Source organism: Canis lupus, chromosome 1 (assembly GCF_048164855.1).
Source record: "Canis lupus baileyi chromosome 1, mCanLup2.hap1, whole genome shotgun sequence".
Taxonomy (NCBI): domain Eukaryota; kingdom Metazoa; phylum Chordata; class Mammalia; order Carnivora; family Canidae; genus Canis; species Canis lupus.
Genome location: NC_132838.1, coordinates 37,733,189 through 37,751,644, shown reverse-complemented (window position 1 = coordinate 37,751,644; position 18,456 = coordinate 37,733,189). Strand labels below are relative to the sequence as shown.

The window sequence follows — 18,456 nt, the reverse complement described above, 5'->3', positions numbered from 1 at the left end:
TGTTCCAAATCTTTCTCCTGGTCTTGTAGATGGCCGTCTTCTTTTATCTTCACATCATCTTCTCTCTGTATGTGTCATACTGGATTAGAGTATTAATAGGTATACTGATACCCTAATGACTTCATTTTAATGTAATTATCTCTGTAGAGACCCTGTCTCTTAAGTGAGCTCACATCTAAGGTGCTGGGGGTTAGGACTTCAACACAAATTTTGGAGAAGCACAATTCAACCCATAACAGACCTCTATAACTAATTATATGGTATTTTTAATATAGAAAATAAAAACATATGTCAAAAATATTTGCTTTGTGTGGCTATAAGCTACAAAACATATAAAAAAAAGTCTAAGAAATGATACCTGTAGAAATTAGCATGTGCTCTCTGTATACTATTGTCTATAACCTAGAAGCAAATTATAATAAAACTATTTTTTTAAATAAAGAAATTAGTATCACTCTCTAAATTGAAATTTGTCTTTGGCAGTTATTCAGCCTTAACTAGAGTATGTTAGAAACAACCTTTGATATAGACATTTGGTATTAATGACATAACAATTGACACTAGAGGACAGATTTTTAGCAGAAGGAGTTACATGTGCTAATGAAGCTTGGAGCTTACTGGAGGTTGATTTTAACGTTTCTCTTGCTTTCCCACTAATGAGATCTAAATGATAGGGCTGATAGACTTTTTTCTTTACCCATTATTTAAAAGCCAGATCACATTTTAATTTCACATTGAATTGCCTATAAAATATTAAATAAGATAAATGCAGCAAAATTATCCAACTTAGAAAATGTACTAATCTTTTTTTTTTTTTTTTGGCTCTTAAATCATTAGCTTAGTTTTATAAAGAACCTCAGTAAAATCCATTTTCTCCTTCTTTGAAATGGTACTGTGTTTATTTGGCTAGAAAGAGGGCACTGCCTTCAATAGTTGTGGTCTCTTGGTGTGATAAGAAATAAACAAATCCTGTGTCATACATTGATCCCATCATCTTGTGTTTCATAACATTTTTTCTTATGGACAAAATATAATGCTAATTTTTACCTTCAGGAAAAGGTTATTCTGCCATTTTTCAAGGCCATTAATGATGGAACTTGTGATGTGGTGTCCACACAACTCGCCTATTTGTTGATATCTTCTGTTTTTCCCATGCCCCCTCTTCCTGTTAATAAATACCCAGTGGTATTTTTTGCAGTGCTTGCTTGCTCATTCTGTCTGATGTACTCATTATTGCCAGTAAGGCCTCTTTTGACTGACAGCTGAGATGGAACAAGAGGGCTCTGATTCATACGCTTCAGTTGCTGTTGTAAATAGGTCCTAGTCTGACGGCTGAAGTGAACAGTGTAGTATTATGATGTGATTACCTGGAGCCACAAATCCAGATTCACCCAAATGAGTGAAATTGATTTTGATTTGCAGTCCAGCAAAGTAAGGCTCCAGAATGCCACCCATCCATCCACCCCTTGGACCCACCCCCATCTTTAGCTGTTATATTACTAGGATGGATTTTATTTAAATATAATTTTGTTGAATAATGGAGGCACTAGTCAAAACTCAAATTAGCCTTTTATCTGCAAAAGTAAATTCTTCTTCTTCTTCTTTTTTGTTTTTTTTTTACAAAAGTATGTTCTTAATGAATATTGCTATATTAAATATTTGTCATGACTCAGAAGTAGATTTGGTTTTGGCTCTTTAGAAGATACTACCCATTAAACACATAGACACACATCCTCGTAGTTACTATCTCCTAATAGATAGTTTCCCATTCCCCATTCTCTGGGAATCATTTTTAGTCTTGAAAGTATTTTTGGAAAAAGACAAGGACTTAACTCTTGTGCGTGTGTAGGGCTGAGCAACCCATGCCCTCTCATTGCCATATTTATTTTGCTGCTGTTAAAAGGTATTGAGATCACTATACTAAACTTCTACATGTTTATTGGGATCTGTTAGGATAGTGGCTTTGGAATCTGGCTGCAAATGTAATATACATAACCTGGTTAATTTCTTGAAAAAAAAAATCTACAGAATCATAGGCCTCACTCCATAGCCACTTAATGACCATCTCCGAACAAGATGTTGTTAATACAAGTTTTTATAAAAATTTATGTGGCTTGAATGCAAAGTCAGATTTGGGAACTTTTGGGTTGATGGAGTGTCAATACCCATTTGGTACTGTGGATTCCTCTGACCTTTCCAAATAATCTATAGTTGAGCTGCCAGAAATCCGATATAACTCATGATCAATAGTGAGCTATTCATAAAGTAATTCTTTAGAAGTTTTACAGTATAATTTATAATATAATTGTGAGCCATATATTTTTTATTTCATTATTAGATCTTCAAAATTTGGTGTGTCTTGCATTGAAACTACCTTTACAGAGAATTTTTATTTCCTAAATCCCATATTTCAACAAGCTTCTTTTTTCCTTAAAAACAACTGATTTTTAACATTGTTTAAAGTATCACTGGTGCTGAAAAGATTAAAAGTAGGATGAGATGAATAAAAATTGATTTTTAATGGTGTCAAATCATTCTCTTTTGAGTGGGTAAGTAAAAGTCTAATTATTGTTTAGAAAGTACATCATGCATCTTATTACCTCCAATGTATCATGTAACTAGAAATATATCACCTATTATTAGAGACAACAAGCTGAAATAGGATGCATATAAAGGGCACTTTAGCTGTCTGAGGAGGCAAGATCCATTGATTTGTGTGTTTCCAACAAACTCAACCCTTTGGTTTCACATCTCCTATAATGGTTCAGTACCATTTACTTTATAACTTTAATTCTCTGTTCTTCAACACAGCACTTGTTTTCAGAATTTATCTTTAGTGATCTATTTCCTAGGTTCAGCATATCTTGCTTTAGAAAATCAGGAATTTAAGAATTTATACTCATTTCTTAAATATGAACTTTGATTTCTGGCACTTCTAGAGGAAAAATTAATTATCAAAAGGTTAGAAATATCTGATTCAGAAGCTAGTGTTTATATGCGTTTATATGTATGTGGGAATGCATGAGTGTGTATATCAAGGGCTTATGTCCATTAGAATCTTGGTGTGGAAAATATACGGTATCAACTTTGGGCCTGTTTACCTTTGACTTGTTCTGAGTTTCTTAAAGTCGCCATTAGTTGAAATACACTTGAAGACCAGGGCTGAATGAGATGGCAGAGTAACACCATATTTTTTTTTTTCTCCAGGAACACAGTGTGATTCTATATACTGACTCTGGTTTGGGATTCTGATTTGTTATTTTGCATGATTTGCTCTTTGTATATCTCTATGAACTATTATTTTGTCTTTATGCACATCTTGCATGCCAGCCACTTATTTTGGCATTTCTTCTCCAGCCATGTACTAAGTGCTACCCACCCAAAGAGTGCAATATTCAGGAGAACTCTGGGTAATGTTTGGAATTTAGCTTGCCTGTCATGAATATTCATTTTAATATTTTACCAGTCCACTTCACAATTTTACCAATAAAAATCCATTGTTGCCCAAAAGGTTATATTTCTTGGTTATATAACTGGGGTGTCTACTTCCCTCTTTTCCAGCTTAGACACTTTAGTATGTTCAGTTAAACCATACAATATAGTATGACAGCTCACCACTGCCGCACACTAAGATGTCAGCAGGTAACTGGAGGAGAAATCTTTAATGGATAGTGAAAGGAGGGATGGAACATTTAGGTAGAGGTGGTTCCTGCTGTCACTCAACAGCCAGAGGGAAGGGCCAGTGACCCAGGGTGTGTGTCATTTCTAATCCTGTGAAGACTGAATACTCAGCTAACAATGTCCTGGTCAAGCACATCTCTTGAGCACTCTAAAAGTGTCCCCACTAATGATTTTTCTGCTAGCCTACTGGCCTAATGGGATATTTGAGAATTCTTTAGGGTCAAGAATGAAGTGAAAGGCTTTTGGATCCCATGCTTCTCTTCACAATCCTATTAAGTCTTTTCTGTGTTTCTAAATTTTTTCTTTATTTTAAATTTTATTGTCTTTATTTTTTCCATAATCATCTTCAGTAACCCATAAGAAATGCCTAATAACCTGTTAGAGCCCAAGCAGCAATAAAAAGTTAATTTATCTTTTCCTGGAGGGTAAGTAGGATTCGAGTTTTAGGAGATGCTAGATCTTGAGAGATATTTTCCTTGAGGAGGAGTAATAGCCCTATTTGAGTGTTAGTCACTTGGCTTCCTACCTTAGTGTTAACAATGATAACAACAACAGCCAAAAGGAACAGAAAGAACTAAAACACAAAAACAAGCTAGATTGCATTTAAGAAAATAGAGTGAGTATTCTAAATTCTGTAGCATTCAAATGAAGGATACACAGAACAATGGAAAATTATCTGAATAGTCATTACAATACAATATCAATTACTAAAATAAGAAAATTATAACAATGAGACATAAATGGCACTTGCATTTATTATACATCCACTAGTATCAGTCCTATTCAAATACCTTATTTAATTGTCTTTACTTCTCACAAATTAGTTATTTTTAGACCCATTTTAGAGATGAGCCCACCAAAGGCTTAGAGATGATAAATAACTTGGCCTAATGTCACACAGTTATTACCAAATGCTTTTAAAATTATCATGCTGTGAATGGCTTTTTTTTTTCTGAATTATTTTTAATGCCCTTCCCATTACAGCACACTTAAAATGTTGTCGTACTGTTTGATTATGTAATAATAGACTTTTGCTTCACTCTCTACCTCTCTCTCTTATGTGCATACATATACATTTTAAAATATGATATGGAATATCATTTTATCATCAGAATGATATACCTGATGAACCACAAACTGTGTCAGATATGTTGGTCTTATTCCTGCCCTATATTCCCTTTCTTCCTCCATATAGTAAGGAGTTCTATTCCACTTTTATTCCCCTAAACCAAGGCTTCTTGATCAAAGCCTTGGTTTAAAATTATTATCAAGTCCAAAATTATTAGCATTTTGGACTTGATAATTCTTTGTTGTGGAAGCTGTCCTGTGCAGGATGCTTAGAAGCATCCCTGATCTCTATCTCTGAGGTACCATTAGCACCAGCCACTGTCATCATCTTCAATGTCTCCATAATCATTGCCAGATATCCCTTGGGAAACAAAATTGTCTCCAACTGAGAAGGTTTCTTTTAAGCTTAATATGAAAGTAACTGAATAAAAGTGTAATCTCTCTGCTCAACTTCTTTCCTGTGTATTAGGGACTTTGAAGAATTAATTTTCTAGGCATTGTATTAGAACAAGTCAGGTTATGCTGTGGGAACACACAGTGGGAACATACAATGAGCCATTGGCTTTCCAGGGCAGCTGGCCTCCTGGGGTACCTTACCATTCTTAACTACTTTAGTCTTTTAGTGGCTCAATGTCCACATGTGTTTCCATGATCATTGTAGCAGGGCAAGACACAGAGCATGAAGCAGTGTCTATGGGGTCCTAAATATGTCCCTCCAGAAGGGACACATGTTACTTCAGCTTACTTTTTATGAACAAAAATAAATGAGAGGGCTAACTTTTAGGCAGAGAATTAGTTTAGTCCTCCATGCTTGAAGGAGGGTAACTGGGAACACTGGTGAGCATCAAATGATGTCTGCCATCATCACTTATGAACTGTTATCTGAATGCTTTATATTGAACCTAGTGAACAGTATGCCTGTTTATCTCTTGTTTTTTTTTTTCTTAATGTCCAATAAAATTTCATAAATCTTTCTGGTTAAATGTATTCCTAGACGTTTTATAATTTTGTTTTTATTTTTGAACGAGATTCACTTCTACCTCTCCATTTATATCTGGCTATTACTAGTACAGAGAAAAGCTGTTTGATTTCTGTACATTTCCCCTCATCTATATATGTTAATACTTTTAATACTTGGCATAGCTTTTGTAATTGAATCCTTTAGGGAGTGGTTTTGCCCTGAACTAGTAGCATCAGTATTGCCTGGGAACTTATTAGAAGTCCAAATTCTTGGACTCTTGACCCAGATCTACTGACTCAGAAACTTTGAGGATGAGGTCCACTCTTTGGGATATCAGATATAGGAACACATTTGAAAAATTAGTGACAATGTCTTCTTTGTCCCCCCCACCCCCCCAGATAATTATATTTCTTCTTAGCTTGTAGGTTGTTGTTTTTTAGTTTCTGGTGTTTAAAAGTTCTCCTACTATTTGAAATTTTTATGTAGAGTTTTGAACAGGAATAATGGCTGATTTACTGATATAATCATTAGAGTTTTGCCTTTAACTTATTAGTATTTGAAATATCTTGATGAGTTTCCTAATGTTAAACCATATATACATTCAAGGAATAAATAAATAGTGGGTTTATTTTAATATGTTGCTAGATTTGGCTTGCTAATGCTTATTTCCTAGTATTTTAGTTAACCGGATTATTTGTTTCCCTAAAAATGATACCACCGGTATTTTTTCTTTCAATAACATTGTTATTATATCAATAATATTGTTGTATCATCTAATATTGTTAATGCAGCTTTTCCTGTGCCAGACTTAAAGGTTAATTGCGTTATATTACTACATGTTTTCTGCAGCTCCTCGGATCTCACACCATAACAATAACAATAATAATTGTTGCTTCTATATATTCTCATTAGAATTTTACCAAATATCTGGCTGGGTAGCTGCCCTCGTCAAGTGGAACATATAACCATCAAACTGAAGCATGAATTGGGAATCACAGCTGTAATGAATTTCCAGACTGAATGGGATATTGTACAGAATTCCTCAGGCTGTAACCGCTACCCAGAACCTATGACTCCAGACACCATGATTAAACTGTACAAGGAAGAAGGCTTGGTCTACATCTGGATGCCGACACCAGATATGAGCACTGAAGGTAAGCACCAAAAGAACCTTTCTGGCTTCTTGTTGAATGTGTTTCAGAGAAGTCCTTGCTGTCTGTTCTTCTCTCTGCCTATCTACCTACCAACCTACCTACCAACCTACCTACCAACCTACCTACCTACCTACCTACCTACCTACCTACCTACCTACCTACCAACCACCTTTCTGTTTATAACTGAATGACTTAAATATGAATGATAGAAACGGAATCAATATAAGGCTTTAGGCTTAATATATTTAACCCATTTTGACACCTTGGCTAAGATTCTGTTTAACATGATTTGTTTACTAAACATGTATTTATTGTGTTTCTAATATATGTGTGGCATTATGCTGGCAGCTAGGAATACAGTGGTGAGGAAAAGCAAGCACAGCTCATGTCCCCATGGAGCTTATAGTCCTAAAGGAAGACATGCATTAATCAAATGCCTACAAATAGAAATTTTTAACTGTGATGAAATTTTTATTAGAAAGGTATTGCTATGAAGGCATGCACAGGCAAGTCAGAAGTAGGAAGAACGTCAAGAAAGGTTTTCTTGGGTATGTTTGAGCTACATCTGAAGGGTAGGGGGTGAAGTGGGATGAAGGATCCCAGTAAGGGCACTCCCAGCTTGGGTAGTCTCCACTGCAGGAGAACGTAGAGTGTTACAGGACCTCAAAGAAGGCCAGTGTCGGTGTAGGTCAGGGAACGACCTGCACATTTGGACCACAGTAGGGATTTTAGACTCTACCTTAAAAGTAGTAAGAAGCAATGGAAAGGAGGGGAGGCTGGGATATGCCAAGATAACCTTCTTTACCTCCTTCAGAAGTGCAGTTGGCACTGAGGGCAGTGGATGGAAAGTGGACTCAGGGTGGATCTGGGGACACCAGTTAGGGGGTGAGAGTTTAAGTGAGAGCTAACAAGAGGTGACACAGCAGGGGACAAGGTAGCAATGGCAAGATTGTAGTTATAGCACAAGTACTGGCTGATCATGTCTTTGTGAAGAGGACTTATGCGTGCTGCTGGGGAAATGAGAGACAAATAAGGCATCATTTTGATCTGATGGCAAGAGGCAGAAAGAGACATTCCAAACTAATTACAGTATAGAGAACAATGTGATGTGATGAAGAAGTGTCGTGTTCCTGGTGGGTTATAGGGTAGGGGGAGGAAGCACAAGGAGGCTGTATCAATGTCATGGCATTTGAGGTGGGCATGGTTTTGACAGGTCAGTAGGGAAGGCGGAAGGGTTTGCCAGATGGAAGAAATACCATCTTAAAGTCCCAAGGCATGGGGTTTTACAGGAATGCTCTGTTTCAGCTTGATGGTAGAGGAGGGTGCTTGTGCGAAAGGATTGGAGGAGATATCTGAAGGTGAGAGAATGGAGTTACAACTACTAGTATCAACCAGGGTCAGCAGGGGGCAGCAGAGAGCTGTGGGAATGGCACAGGCTAGGGGAATTTGGTGAACTACAGTCCTGGGGGAAGGAAGGAAGGCAATGGTGCCTGCCCATCAGGAAACATCTCTACCATCAGTTCTCTTCCCCTCAAAGTACAAAATATATCAGACACTGCTAAGAAATTCCATGCCTTAACTCATTTAATTCTGACAGCAAGACTCCAGGCAGATGTAGTTCTCTCCATTTTGCAGAGGAAGGGATAGGTACAAAAATGTGAAGTAATGTGGTCAAGGTCATAGGAAAGAGTCACAGCCTGGATTTCACAGGCAGTCAGACTCAGAACATTACTACAGACACTGTGCTATGACACCTCTCCTTGCATGCTCATATGGGCTCTTCATGAATATTCTACAGACCACTTTAATCCCTTCTAGTCATGATCACCTAGAGATAGAGTCATGAGTTGCTAGGGTGGTAGCTTATCTCTCCAGAGTCAACAGTCCAAGATGTGGGTGGGGACAGAAGACCTGGGAGCCTGGTGTTGACCACTTTGGCCCTTTATGAATCTTAGGTGGTTTTCAAGCTGGACTGAATCATCACTGGGGAGGAGATACAAATTTTGTTCCTGGAGGAAGAGATAGTTTGTTTACTCCTCTTGATAGTGTTGATCCAAAGAAACTTGATTTAGCTCTGCTTGTTTTCAAGGAAAAAAGATAACTTTACTTGCATGGAAGATCATTGGTTGAATCTAGGCCCACTGTAGTTGTGCTAAAATCTTTTTGGGGTCACACAGTCACCAGGTCCCATTGTAGCCATACAATGGAGCACCTTCCATACTGAGGCAGTTTGGCAGCACCCCTGACAGCAGAATGGGAGCTCCCGAGTGGCTGTGTGACATCAAGCAGGCTAGTTACTGCATTTGGAAAATGGGGTAATAATTTCTGCATAACAGGATCACAACAATAGAGTAAGATGATTGATATGAAAGCACTTTGTTTCTCTGGTTTCAAAACAGAGAAGATTGTTAGGATCACGTGCCTGTAGCTTCTAGAGGGCATTCTTAATTTTGCTTCTTTACTTCTGATTTTATAGCATGTTGCCTGATGGAGTAAAATGTGAGATGAAGCTTAAAGTAGCTGAACTGCTAACTGTGGCATGCATCCCACTCCAGCTTTCCACTGACTGCCCAAGGACCCCATGACCAATAGATATTTGCTCCATAGTTTGGGGTATGCAGAAGCCTGAGGGAAAACTCTATCCCCAAAGGCATGGTGCAGTTGTGGTAATATCTTTTTGGGGTCACAGGGTCACCAGGTCCCATCTCAGCCAGTCACAGCAGTGGGGCACCTTCCACACTGAGGCAGTTTGGGAACATACCTGACAGCAGAATGAAAGTTCCCACTAAAAAAGGCCAAACTCTGGGGCACCCTCGTGGCTCAGTCAGTTAAGTGTCTGCCTTCAGCTCAGGTCATGATCCCAGGGTCCTGGGATTGAGCCCCAAGTCAGGGTGTCTGCTCAGGGTGGGGGGAGTCTGCTTTTCCCTCTCCCTACTTATGTGCATGCATTCTCTCTCTCTCTCTCTCTCTCTCTCTCTCTCTAACAAGCAAACAAATAAATAAGATATTAAAAAAAGAGAAAAGACCAAACTCTAAGACTAAATGAAAGCTCTCTGGTTCTACATGACCAGGGTAGTCACCAAAGGGTTAATGACCATTCCTGAGTTGCAGGGGAAGTTTTGACCAATAGATTAATCTGTGTGGCTGACAATATTAGCACAATGAGCATATAGATTAATTCAGCTGACTATTTTTGGAACTCCAGAGAAAAATCCATCTGGAAATGTTTTGAGCTGTAGCATAATGCTGTCAGATAAAGTCTGAGAAAGAAGACAGTTTGTTAGGCCTGACTGTCACCACTAGTTGTCACAGACCTGTTACAATCAATTGTACTATCGATCCCTTACTCTTGTACATTTTGTCATATGCAGAGGAATTAGGTTATTTTCTTTCCTTTTTTTAGAAAAAATTTTGGTTTGTATTTTTCACCTGAGACATGCAAAGCTCCCAAATCTAGCCCTTACCTGAAAAAAAAACAAAAAACAAACAAACAAACAAAACAGATCTGTTCATTAAAATTCAGTTTTCCTTCAGAGGAAGTACTCAGATTGTGTTTTGACCTCTGTCAGGGCACTGCTGGTGATAACAAATGGTCTGCCCTAGCCTCCCAAGTGAGGGCATATGCTTCCCAGAGTCCTTGGCTACCCCTGTGTCATCACACTCTGAGTTCTCTCTGATTCAACAAGCTGCGTGCAGCTCTGCTGTGATGTGGACGCTGACCTTCCAAGCACCTGGGCTTGAGCCTTGCTGCCACCACATAGATATGTGATCTTGAGCAGGTTAGTTCCTGCATTTGGAGTATGGGGTAGTCATTTCTGCCTTACAGGATCACAATAGAGTAAGATGATTGATATGTAAGGGCTTTGAAAATTACAAAGTCGGGGCTTTATTTTTGGTCCTAAGTTCTTAAGTTTCTTACTGAAGGACCTGCTAGATAATATGGGCCTTTTCTGTATTACATTGCAAAGTTGGAAAAGGAGATACACTCAAATAAAAAAATATATATTCAGCCATGAACCTGCCTAGAGTAAAAAAGGAAGGGTGTGTGTGTGTGTGTGTGTGGGTGTGTATGTATGTGTGTGTGTGTATGTTGGAAAGGCTGAAAGTTTGGTCCAGAAATAATTTCTTTCAAGGTCAACCTTAGGTACAGGGCATCTTGTCACTCCTCTCCCTGATTTCAGGTTCTAATGCCACAGGTTGCCCTAACATGTCCTTCTCCCCCTTCTTACAACCTTTGTTTGCTCAATGCATGCTTTCCAGAAGCTTTTGATCATTCCAGAGTTGGGTTAGCCTAGAGGAAGTGTGGGCTGCAAGTTAGATTAGAGGGGTCTAGTAGTGTCTCAGATCTAATCAGTATTACTGGATTTTGTTTCATTTTATTTTTCATTCATGCACTTAATAATGCTTATTGAGCATCTACTGAGAGCCAAGGCCTGTTTTAAATTCCAAAGTAAGGATCACAGACACTGAAAATGTTCTGTTAGACTTGCACAGGGTTTAAAGTTTTCAATTTAGTTGCCAACAGTTAAAATTTGGACTATTTTATATAAAATTCTGAATTTCTGTCTTGCCTTTAGGTATTATGATTTTTATGAATGGAAACTTTTTATCTAATTAAATTATCTATGGAGCCTAAATACATGGAACATAAAAAATTAGAGGCTCTTGTTGACACTGGCTTTATTGTGTCAGCTCTGATTCTGGGCACCCTATTTTTTATTCCTTGGTGGGTTATGTATTAGCTAACTCATGATCCCTAGAATGGGTTTTCTAGCAGAGGTACAAGGCCCATTGGGCACAGAGAGAGCCCCCTGTAGAGCAGGGCAGAGGCTAACTCACAAGGAAGATGTTGCTTTCACCTGGGTTAAAAGCAACAGTGTGACTAGGTTGGGGGGCGGGTGTGGTGGAGATTGATGAAGAATTCAGATTGACAGAATGGGGCCAGCATGCAGGATAGAAAAGGGCAGTAGTACAGTGGTTAAGACCAGAGGCTTTGGAGTTGTGCTGGCTGGGTTTGAATGGCCACTGGGGAATAACCCTGGGCAAATCTCCTTGCCTCAGTTCTCTCAAAAATAAACTGAGGATAATAATAGTATTGACCTCATAGTTGTTAAAAGGTGATTACGAATGAACTATTGCATGTACAGTGCTTAGAACAGCACTTGGTGGGTAGAAAGGACTCAGTCATCAATCAAAGCTGAGTGATGTATAGTCCCTAGAAGTCAAAATAAGCAAGAGCTCCAGTTGAGGCCAGGCTGAAACAGGTAGGCATCCTGGACCATGTCTTTTTGTCTGATGCTCTTTTCTATTATTTATTTATTCTTTATGTTATTTAAATATTTGTTTGATGGTTCTTAAGTGGGGTGGCTAAGTGATTCTAGGAGAAGACCACTGTGAGGTGAAACCTATGTTTAAGCTGGGAGCTTTCTGGAGTTTCCTGGTGGCAGCTGTCATTTATGCATGGATTGCATGTATGAGGTCGTAGAATTCCAAGCTCACACACATCCCTTTTCAACTTCTAAACCATGTACATGCCTCTTAAAGAATCTTTTTCAGATAAGGAAAGGGAGAGATACTGCATCATTTGGGCTATTTGATGGAGACCCTTCCTCATGGAATCTCTGGCCAGAGAGCAGGTGGGGGAAGGGATCCCAATGGGTCCATGTGAACCCTGGTTTGGGCAAGTCGGTGACACTGATGCCGCTGAACACCAGGGGCTGGGACTCTGATTCTAGAAGCTCCTAATGCATATGGCCTCTGTGGTCTATTTGTATGCTGGGCATTTAATGAAAACCCATGTTAAAAATACTTCTCAGGGATGGAAAGTACAGCATTGGGAATAGAGTCAATAATCTTGTAATAACGTTATATGGTGATGGATGGTGATTACACTTTCTGTGCTGAGCATGGCATACAGTATAGAATTGTCTAGTCCCTATGTAGTACACCTGAAACTAACACTGGATGTCAACTATATTTCAATGAATTTTTTTTCCTGCTCCCCCCCTGGAGATGTATATGGTAGTTGGAGAGGCAACTGTAACAGGGAGCTTGTTCAGTGATGTGGGCCATGGCGGGAAGAACCAGTTTCCAGTTTGATCAGTGGTCATTCCTTTTCAAGCCAATGTTATGGGAACTCTACCTCTAACACCCCTTCAGCAGAGCAAAAGCCTTGCACATGGGCAGGCCTCACCCTTACTGGCAGGGTTGCTCAAACATACTTTGGAAGTTTGCTTCCTCCAATCTCCCAGCTCAAATGGTGGCATCAACTATACAGTATGCTCCTTGAGACACATAGTGAGATGTCTCTCTGGTACATAGGGCCTTTACACTTTGTTCCATCACTGGTGACATTTTACTGCCTCTAGAGGAGTGCCAGGAGCAACTGACTATGTGGCATGTCCATCTAGCTCTAACCTCAGAGTGTCCCTGCAACCTGGAAGGAAGTGCAAGTCAGTTATAGTTTATGGCTGAGTTTGGACTCTGCAAAATCATGTGGCACAGAGGAGCTGGCGTGTCTTCCTTTAGATATACTCAGAGACCAGTGAACATAGGGCGACAGGCAGTAGGGAGAGATGGAGCCTGAGGAATTGTGAGGTGTGCTCTGACTAGAGGCATCTCAGTTAAAAATGTCTCTGTACTGCTTCGTGGGACCTGTAGCATTAGGTCCCTTGGGAAGACAGATAAATAGAGCACTGGTAGCAAAATTAGAATATTATCTTGGCTTCCATGTAGGTTTTCTACTACTAACTCACAGCAGGCTGAGCCTGCAGCTAAGAGACCCATCCTGGATGGAGTGGTAACTGAGAGGGCCTTCAGACCATGATGAGGTCTTGCAACATCCATCCTTCTAAAGTGCTATGCCTGATTGCTGTATGTTGTGTTGGCCCCTTAGGGGATTTAAAAGAGGATATCCAAAGAGAGGAATCTAAATTTACTTGAATGGCTCTCATAACTTCCAGGTTCCATCCCACCATAGAATTCTAGGCCTTAGGATCTGCAGTGAAATCATTTGAGGGTTTTTTTCCCACCTTTCCCATCATCCAGTGGGATGGCAATGTGAAGTGCCATTGTGCCCCTTTGGGATTAAGAACAGAGTAACTAGCGAATGTCACAAAGTCACTGGCACATAATCCAGGACTCTGTACAGTTTTCTTCTTTCATCTCCTTTTGAAGTAATTTATATTGACCATTGTCCATACTCCCCACCAAAATCCACTGTCTTTGCTCTGAGAACCTGTGTGCAGAAGAAATCCCAGACATCTAAGAGTTTGAGACAGGCAGGCTGGAGCAGAGTGTTGAGTGTGTGGAAAGGAGAAGACATTTGATCACCTAATAATCAAAATAGTAGTCATGAAGTAAGAGCAACTATCATCACAGGGCCCATAAGTGTCTCAGTCAGTTAAACATCTGCCCTTTGGCTCAGGTCATGATCTCAGGGTCTAGGGATAGAGTCCAGTATCAGGCTCCCTGCTCAGCAGAGAGCCTGCTTGTCCCTTTCACTCTGCCTGTTGCTCTGCCTACTTGTGCTCTCTCTCTGTCAAATAAATACATAAAATCTTAAAAAAAATAACTATAATCACAATTGCCCAGAAAAGAAATGGAATCATTCCAATACTCAGTCTATTGTGAGAGAATGAACGTGTGATTGGTTGTTGCATGTGTGTCACTTAATGTTTGCCATCCCATTGGCCAAATGAAAATTGGCATACATTGAGTAAATAAGATTGACTCCTTTCACCAGTGTGAACTAATTGTGTGTTTTGCATTGATCCGGAAGATCTGTTTGGATTTAAGAAAGTCCGGGTGAAATCCTCTAAATCTCTGCTCAATCTGTGCAAACCTTTCTGATGGATGTAAGAATCCATTCTTCCGACCATAGGCAACGGTTAACTTTCCTTTGAAAGGAGATTTGCGCTGATGCAGGAGTCACTCAAAGCAAAAGCAAAGGAAGGCTCAAAGCTGACCCATTGCCTCTGGAGTGCTCTTTCTACTTTATTCTTGCAGGCTTTGATATCGGCTCACCTTTTCCATTGAACCAAGGGGATGGAGCAAGCTCAATATCCCTGCCTCTCCCTGCAGGGCACCAATTTCACCAGGCACCGGAAGAGTTATTATTAGTGGTGATATTGGGGTGTCATTATTCATGTGTATGTGCTGTGCTTTCTCAATCCCAGGCCGAGTACAGATGCTGCCCCAAGCCGTCTGTCTCCTGCACGCGCTGCTCGAGAATGGACACACCGTGTACGTTCACTGCAACGCCGGGGTCGGCAGGTCCACCGCGGCCGTCTGTGGCTGGCTCCAGTATGTGATGGGCTGGAATCTGAGGAAGGTGCAGTACTTCCTCATGGCCAAAAGGCCAGCTGTGTACATTGATGAAGACGCACTGGCCCGGGCAGAAGAAGACTTTTTTCAGAAATTTGGGAAGGTTCGTTCTTCCGTATGCAGTGTGTAGGTGGCCTGTCTGCCTCCTTACCCTCCCAATTTCTTTAGGAACCCGATTTGCTTAGGTGATATTAGTAGAATGACCTAGAAACAATGATTCCACCAGAACTGAAAAGACTGCTCACTTGGCTTTTCCCACAGCCCATCCCCTTGAGTTTGGAGCTGGCTTTCTATTATGCTTTGGTTGGGGTGTATTTTTCTTTGAAATATTTTGCAGTGGAAGCTGTGACTGACTGACCCACGAGAAAAAGCCACAAGCAATTGGACTGTGCAGTGTTCTCGCATTGGACAGAAAAGCAATGTGTGCAGTTCCTGCTGCCTGTAGGCAGACCAGCCCTTGGCTTTACAGATGCTGCATTTTTGGGATTATGAATTAATGACTGCACCTTCTCATTGCATTGTAATGTGACACACAGAACAAAAGATGGGGGGATGTGTAGATTTGATCACTTGCATACTGATGTACACACAAACACACATATGCACAGCTTTTCTGCTCAGCTGAATTGAAATGATAAAATGAGAGCTGATCAGTTGCCAAAGAAAGGAGTATGGATAGAAGCCTGAAGCTCCCATGACTTGAAAGTGATGGCTTTCTAGACTTTGTGTTGACATCCTGCTTCCTACTTATTCAAGTCAGTTCCTGTGCATCACCTTTTCTACCCACAACCCTGCGTGCCAACCACAGTAGAGTTATTGTCCCTTTCTTTGGTTTAATTGAGGCTCATTGAGGTTAGACAGCTTGCTCAAGGTCTCATGGCTAGTCAGGGACCAGCCAGTGTTTAAAATTCTGTGACTCAGTGCTTTCAACACAACTTATGGTTTTTCCAGCATTATGTAGTGGATTCATAGTGTAGTGTTTCTCCCTCTTAGAGTAAGGTCAGTTTTTCTGCAGCACTTTCTATGGTGAGAAATGGAAGAGCATTCTGATTAGTTGCCAAGGAATTTAGGAAAGTAGTTATATTTTGTGCAACCTAATTTAAAACATGATGGACTGTGTCAACACCCAGGTGGTCTGAGACATAGCTCAGGAGAGGGGCTGTCCTACTAGGAAAGCCCAAATCTGTAGATAATTGTTGCACAGCTTAGAAGCTATCCTGTTTCAGCCCTCAATTTAAAACAATACACAGTTACTGTGCCTCCAGAATATGTGACTCACTATCCTAGGTTCCATAAGAAATATAGACATGAACAAGTCTTTGCCTTCAAAACGCTCACAGCCCAGAAACAGCCCAGGGTTCAATCAACCATACCGCAGGACTGAACTATGAATGCTATGCCAGAATAGAGGAAGGAGAAGTAGGTTTATTGGGTGCTTCATATGTGCCAGGCGCTTTACAATTTTAATTTAACCTTCACAGTACTCTATGAGGCTGTTTCATTACCTCCGATACCTAGAGAGAAAACCAAAGTTCAGAGAGTTCAGTCAACTGCCCAGCATCACATGGTGAAGAAATAGATGAAATGAGATACAAAGCTGGATTCGTCTAATTCAGCACCTGTGCTTTTTCTATTAAACTGTAATACCTGCTTATTTTCCTGCTCCTTTTTTTCTTCCGTACTTGTTTATTGATAGATGTGAAAGGATCTAGATTAGGAAGTATGGGGGCTAAGGAGGACACAAGGTAAGTTGAACTCCAGAGGAGTTCAGAGGAGGCAGAGATATCTTCACTGTGGGAGTTGGGGGTGGCTTTTAATTTGTCAGGGAATGCTAAACAGCTCACATTTCTCCTGCAAGTTTACAAAGTTAAATTTATAAGCCAGGATGGAATATTATGAAATATAGCTCCCTTACTAAAAATAACTAAAGATAACAATTATATCCAAGTAACCCATTTATGGTTATACTGTGTTGTGTAGAACTTAATCTTAAAAATGGAATATTTCTAACGATTGTGTGTGTGTGTGTGTGTGAGAGAGAGAGAGAGAGAGAGAGAATTTCTTTAGTGCCTAAGAAGCTCAGCTATGTAAACTCTACTATAGAAAGACCTTTTTGGGTGGATTTTCCTTTTTCCTCTGATAGGCAAAATCAATTTAAGGCTATTAAAGAATGTTTTGGAATAACCTCTCTTAGTTCTTAGTAAATAGATGTTCTTAGTAAATAGATGTCCAGTGTATTTCAAAACCACCTGGAATTTTGCTGAATGAAAGCATTAAAAATGACCTTAGTAAATAGATGTTCTTAGTAAATAGATGTCCAGTGTATTTCAAAACCACCTGGAATTTTGCTGAATGAAAGCATTAAAAATGACCTCTGATTATAGGATTAAAACTTTTTTTTTATTTTATTAACTTAATCTGAAATCTAGGAGAACAAACTGTGTTTCCTTGAAGAAGCAGTCAGCTGAGCTAAATTGTTTTTCCTTGCACTCTTATTTTCTCAATCGCTGATGAAAATTGGCAGTTACAGGGCAAAAGGAAGACAAAGGTGAGGGCCCCGCAAAGAAGTGAGGCTGAAAACCTCAAAAAGGTGTCACAGAAAATCAAAGCAGAAATGATGCCATTAGCTGCTTGTCACTTGCATTAACAAAACTTTTAGGTCACAGATTTCTTAAAGAAAATCATGAAATCTCTCATGGTTGTGAAATATCTAAATAAGTTTATTTCTTTAAACTTGAGTCATTGTCCCTCAAATATTTTTTGTGCAATGTTAGGAGATAACTAGAAAAATAAACACATTCTTTTGACCAACTTAAGGTGTGAGTGAAAGCTTGGGCTTTGCCTAAGAGATAATGATGAAAAAAATATGATTGGGACCTCAGAAACTAAGAGAATAATGAAAGATTACTCTCTTAGCTCTGAAGATGAGTTAGATGGAAGCAAGAATTTTCCACACAGGAAAAACACTGAATCAATGTGTTCAAAAGTTATAACTGAGGATCTTTCCAGATAATCTAGTTAATTCCTATATTTACAGAGGAGCAAATTGACACCCAGAGACACCAAGCAACAATTCCTGTAGCAAGAGTTTTAATTGAGGGCCAGAGGAGAGGGAAAAGCTAGGAAGACATGTCAGGGGATTTATTCAGATTCGCTGAGGGGCCACAGCAGAATTCATGAACAAGAACAGCCAGTTCTGAGAGTGGGGAAGAATTGGTGTGAGGATTAATGGAAATTGAAGTAAGTGGAAGAAAAATGGCTAAAATG

At 39.6% G+C, this 18,456-nt stretch overlaps 1 protein-coding gene across 10 annotated transcripts in view; it reads left to right on the top strand.

Annotated features, from left to right (window-relative positions):
- The window catches only part of EPM2A (EPM2A glucan phosphatase, laforin), a 298,299-nt gene that overhangs the window by 97,700 nt on the left and 182,143 nt on the right, over nucleotides 1–18,456 (top strand). For 5 of the 10 annotated variants that reach the window (XR_012031351.1, XR_012031346.1, XR_012031344.1 and 2 more), the window contains exons 3-4: nucleotides 6,623–6,864; nucleotides 15,042–15,292. Coding sequence is in view for 6 of the 10 variants with exons in the window: in XM_072826752.1 (XP_072682853.1) it covers nucleotides 6,623–6,864; nucleotides 15,042–15,292 (493 nt within the window). In the remaining 4 variants the exon portion in view is untranslated. Of the gene's footprint in view, nucleotides 1–6,622; nucleotides 6,865–15,041; nucleotides 16,844–18,456 lie in introns of those variants that run through there. The other 5 variants (XM_072826762.1, XM_072826765.1, XM_072826727.1 and 2 more) reach the window with 3 other exon arrangements.